This window comes from Rutidosis leptorrhynchoides, chromosome 3, assembly GCF_046630445.1.
Source record: "Rutidosis leptorrhynchoides isolate AG116_Rl617_1_P2 chromosome 3, CSIRO_AGI_Rlap_v1, whole genome shotgun sequence".
Taxonomy (NCBI): Eukaryota; Viridiplantae; Streptophyta; class Magnoliopsida; order Asterales; family Asteraceae; genus Rutidosis; species Rutidosis leptorrhynchoides.
This window is the reverse complement of record NC_092335.1, coordinates 627,813,640-627,817,363: the sequence shown is the minus strand read 5'-3', so window position 1 is coordinate 627,817,363 and position 3,724 is coordinate 627,813,640. Positions and strand designations below refer to the sequence as shown.

General features: G+C 33.9%; 1 protein-coding gene across 1 annotated transcript; it reads left to right on the top strand.

Moving 5' to 3' along the window:
- Positions 1 to 286: 286 nt before the first annotated feature.
- Positions 287 to 3,126, top strand: LOC139899001 (probable small nuclear ribonucleoprotein G). The gene is made up of 4 exons (XM_071881813.1): positions 287 to 411; positions 553 to 575; positions 1,549 to 1,670; positions 2,854 to 3,126. Exons 1-4 carry the CDS (start codon positions 377 to 379, stop codon positions 2,914 to 2,916), a joined length of 243 nt encoding a protein of 80 aa, XP_071737914.1. The 5' UTR covers positions 287 to 376; the 3' UTR covers positions 2,917 to 3,126.
- Positions 3,127 to 3,724: the final 598 nt, after the last annotated feature.

Genomic DNA, 3,724 nt, shown 5'->3' with positions numbered 1-3,724 from the left:
AGTGAAGCGTGCAACGGGGTAAGGAAAAGACTTTATTATCATATTTTATTTCAGACTGATTTACACTATTTTGGGTAATAGGTATATAATATAATTATAATTATAAATATAATAATTTATAATATTATAATTATAATTGTAGAATAATAAAGTTGGAACCTAGCGTTTGATTTAGAATTGTCAAGGGAGTAACTTAGCAATTTTAACAAATGGAAAGGTCGAAACTGGAAATAATTGAATCTAAAGGATCCAGATGGAAAACTAAACAAAAATAGGAGTAGACAGAGGCAAATCGTATGGAATTTTGCCACTTTTAGGGTTTTATTACTCGTGATAACCCTAAAACCTCACCGATTTGAATTAATCCAATTCAGTCATGAGCAGATCAGGTCAACCTCCAGATCTTAAAAAGTATGCTCTCGATTTCATTTTCGTACAACTAATTAAGCTTTATTGTCTCTATTTCATTTTTTGTTTCAATTAATCTTGTTGTTTATCCAAATATATCCAATTGTGATAAAACTGCTGTACTAATATACAATCGTATTGCAGGTATATGGACAAGCAGCTGCAGAGTAAGTTTTAGCTTTTTTCAATTTGATAGTTACACCTCTTTTTATAGTTGATGCTGTACTAATATACAATCGTATTGTGCTATACTATTTCTTTTAAAAAGGTCTCAAATGATGAAGAATTTAATTCAGTTGGTTGATGTAGATTTAGCTTGATTAATTAAAGTTATCCAAGTGCCCAAAAGGTTTTCAGCCCTGTAATTATTTGTATGCTTTCTTACTTTCCTTGGAGTGGTCTCCAACTTGGCCGATTTATTAGGTTAAAGCTGTCAAACGTCCAATTTAATTAGTCGAAGTCAGATTTGTTAGTTTGTCGAATCTATTCGATCAAAATTGTTCAAAGTAGGTCAAATATAGTCGAAGTCAATGCTGGTCAACGCCGAAGTAGTCTTCGATTAGTTTCCGACTTGGCCGATTAGTACCTCAAAGGTCTTGACCGGGTCAAAGTTGCCACAAGTCAGTGTTCATGTTGATTCTGAGCCTAACGTCAATAACTCATCCTGATGTGAGAAATGGGTGGATACTCCGAGGTAGAGGTGGCAAAATGGGTTGGTTGGGTAATGAGGGTTACAAAAGGTTACATCTGGTTTGGGCCGAACCACAAACAGTTATTCTATATTTTGTGTGTAAATTATAAAGTATGATTATAATTATTGAAACTATACCACTTTTATATTTTATATCTGGTTTATAGAAAACCTATGTTTAGGAGGATTTATACATCTGTATGTACTTTGGATGACATTTTATCAGATTCTGCTCAATTACATGTTAGACAAATTACATGACCCACATAGATTATTTGATAAGTAAATGTTTCAAAATGATCACCCATATTGATAATATTTCTATATGGCAACAACAATACAGCTAGTTTATCATCGTCCTACTATGTCAGTCGTTTTATGCTTGTGCGTTTTGCTTTTATCTTGCTGTAAATGTAAAAATTTAGTCACTCTTTAATCTTGTATTGTAGTCAAGTTGAACGCGAATCGGACAGTGGTTGGTACACTACGTGGCTTTGATCAGTTTATGAACCTTGTCATCGACAACACAATGGAAGTAAATGGTGATGAGAAAAATGATATCGGCATGGTGGTAAGTTTATGATTTTGTACAGGTGGCACAATCGCACAATGTGGGGTCGCGCAGGTTGGGTAACATTTGAATTGGTTAATCTTTGTATGCAGTTGTATGATAAATATGATCACCGAAAAGGGCAAATTACATGAAAATCCAATGCACTATTCACTTCTTGAAAACAGTTTTTTTATTTTTTTTTATTTTTAAATTCTGAATAGTTTCTATTTCTATTTTAATTATAAAATTATTAAAAAAGTTGTAAGGTTTTCCCTGTTCGGGTTACCCGGGAAGGGCGAGTAATCCGACCCCATACTCTAGTGTACGCAGCCCATCAGGAATACTCCCTGGCTGTTTCCAACCCTTCCCTGGCCACCCCAAGAATTGAACCTGAGACCTCTTGCAAGGATCTCAGGGCCCCAACCACTTGGGCTACCTTGGGATGGTCTATAAAATTATTAAAATGATCATAAAAGGGGGCAAACCACAAGAAAATAATATTTACTATTTAGTGCTATATGCACCATACTTTTGATAACTATACTAATATTACTGTTGTAAAAACCCTGTAATCCCCAATTACTCCTTTAGAAACATGCCGATCCGATTTTTCAGAATGCGTTTAATTAATTGGTCAACGTTGGTTAATGGGTCTGAATCGCATTTGTTGGTCAAAGTCGGATTTAGATAGTCAAAGTCAAAGTTGGTCAACATTTTAATATCAATTTAAACTAGAATTTAGAGTTTTTAACAAATGAACGATTATGTTTATGTTTGTAGACAATTATGTTAAAAGTTATGTTTATTGTTTTCTTCTACATTTACACATATTAAATTTTATTATATAAATGTATAAAGCTTCCAATCCGATAAATCCCCGAGTAGCCCCAATTACTCCCTCCAAAGTCCTAACCGAGTACTCCCCGAGTAGCCAATTTTGCAACCTTGACTACCATTTTATCGATGTTTAATGCTTAAGGCAATAAATTGTGAATTTTGGTAAGAAATGGTAACTAGTAGTATGTTGTTCCATATGTAGCTAAACTATAGTATTATTTTTACTAATATCGGTTAAAAAGTGGACTTCACTTTGCCTTCTTTTATGTAATATAAAGAGTGTCCTACAATATAATGCATTAGAGATTACTGATTAGAGATCAAATGAACCATAGTAAATTGAAACCGTTTCCTCATCCTGCAGGTTATAAGAGGTAATAGTGTAGTCACCGTTGAAGCACTGGAGCCAGTCAGCAGAGCTCAGTAATTGATATGCTTGCATTGTACTTCGTATTGTTTAATGGTTAGTCTATTTCCTAAAAGTTCGATCTAGCAACAAGTTGTTACTGTACTTGAAAGCTTATATCAGGGTATATGACTCGTTTTCTTAGTAAACAAACTCCTGATCTCATATTATGTTTCGGTATACAAAAGTGAGGTGGATTTTTGAGTTCTATGAAACTGAATTCTTGTCTAACTTTGTTCGATCGTGTATTATGTATCTTGATGCATCAGTCAGACAGACACACAGTCATGGAAAAAGTTATCTAGTTAAAGTGCAACCTAATTTTGTTTTTTCTCATTTGTTCTTTTTGTCTTATCAAGGGCCATATGTGGTTACAAGGAAAAAGTAATTTTTAAAGATACATATATTTGATGATAAAGTTTCAACGGCTATTATTATGGCTTCTACTTTTAACAATGGTTTATAAATAAAGTTAGGGAGCGTGATCCCATTCTCTTTTTATTTACTGCTCAATAAATATAAATATTAGGCTGCACTTGCTACTTTTTCTCTTTTCCCTTTTCCGGTCATGATTATACAGATATTTCAGTATAGGTTTCCTATTGAGCTTATTTCAACTGGTATCAGCCCGTTTTGCCTACTAATTTTGTGGCCGGTGAACTAGCTGTACATCTAGTTGTGACCGGATTATGCTGAAATCTTTGACGATCGAAAGTCATGACCTACACGGGGCACTCAGTGTTGGCTCACAGCCATGATGGAATGTACCTATAATTTATCTTATAGATGTAACACGAATCTAATGTGACTTTTTTTTTAGCTTGGTACA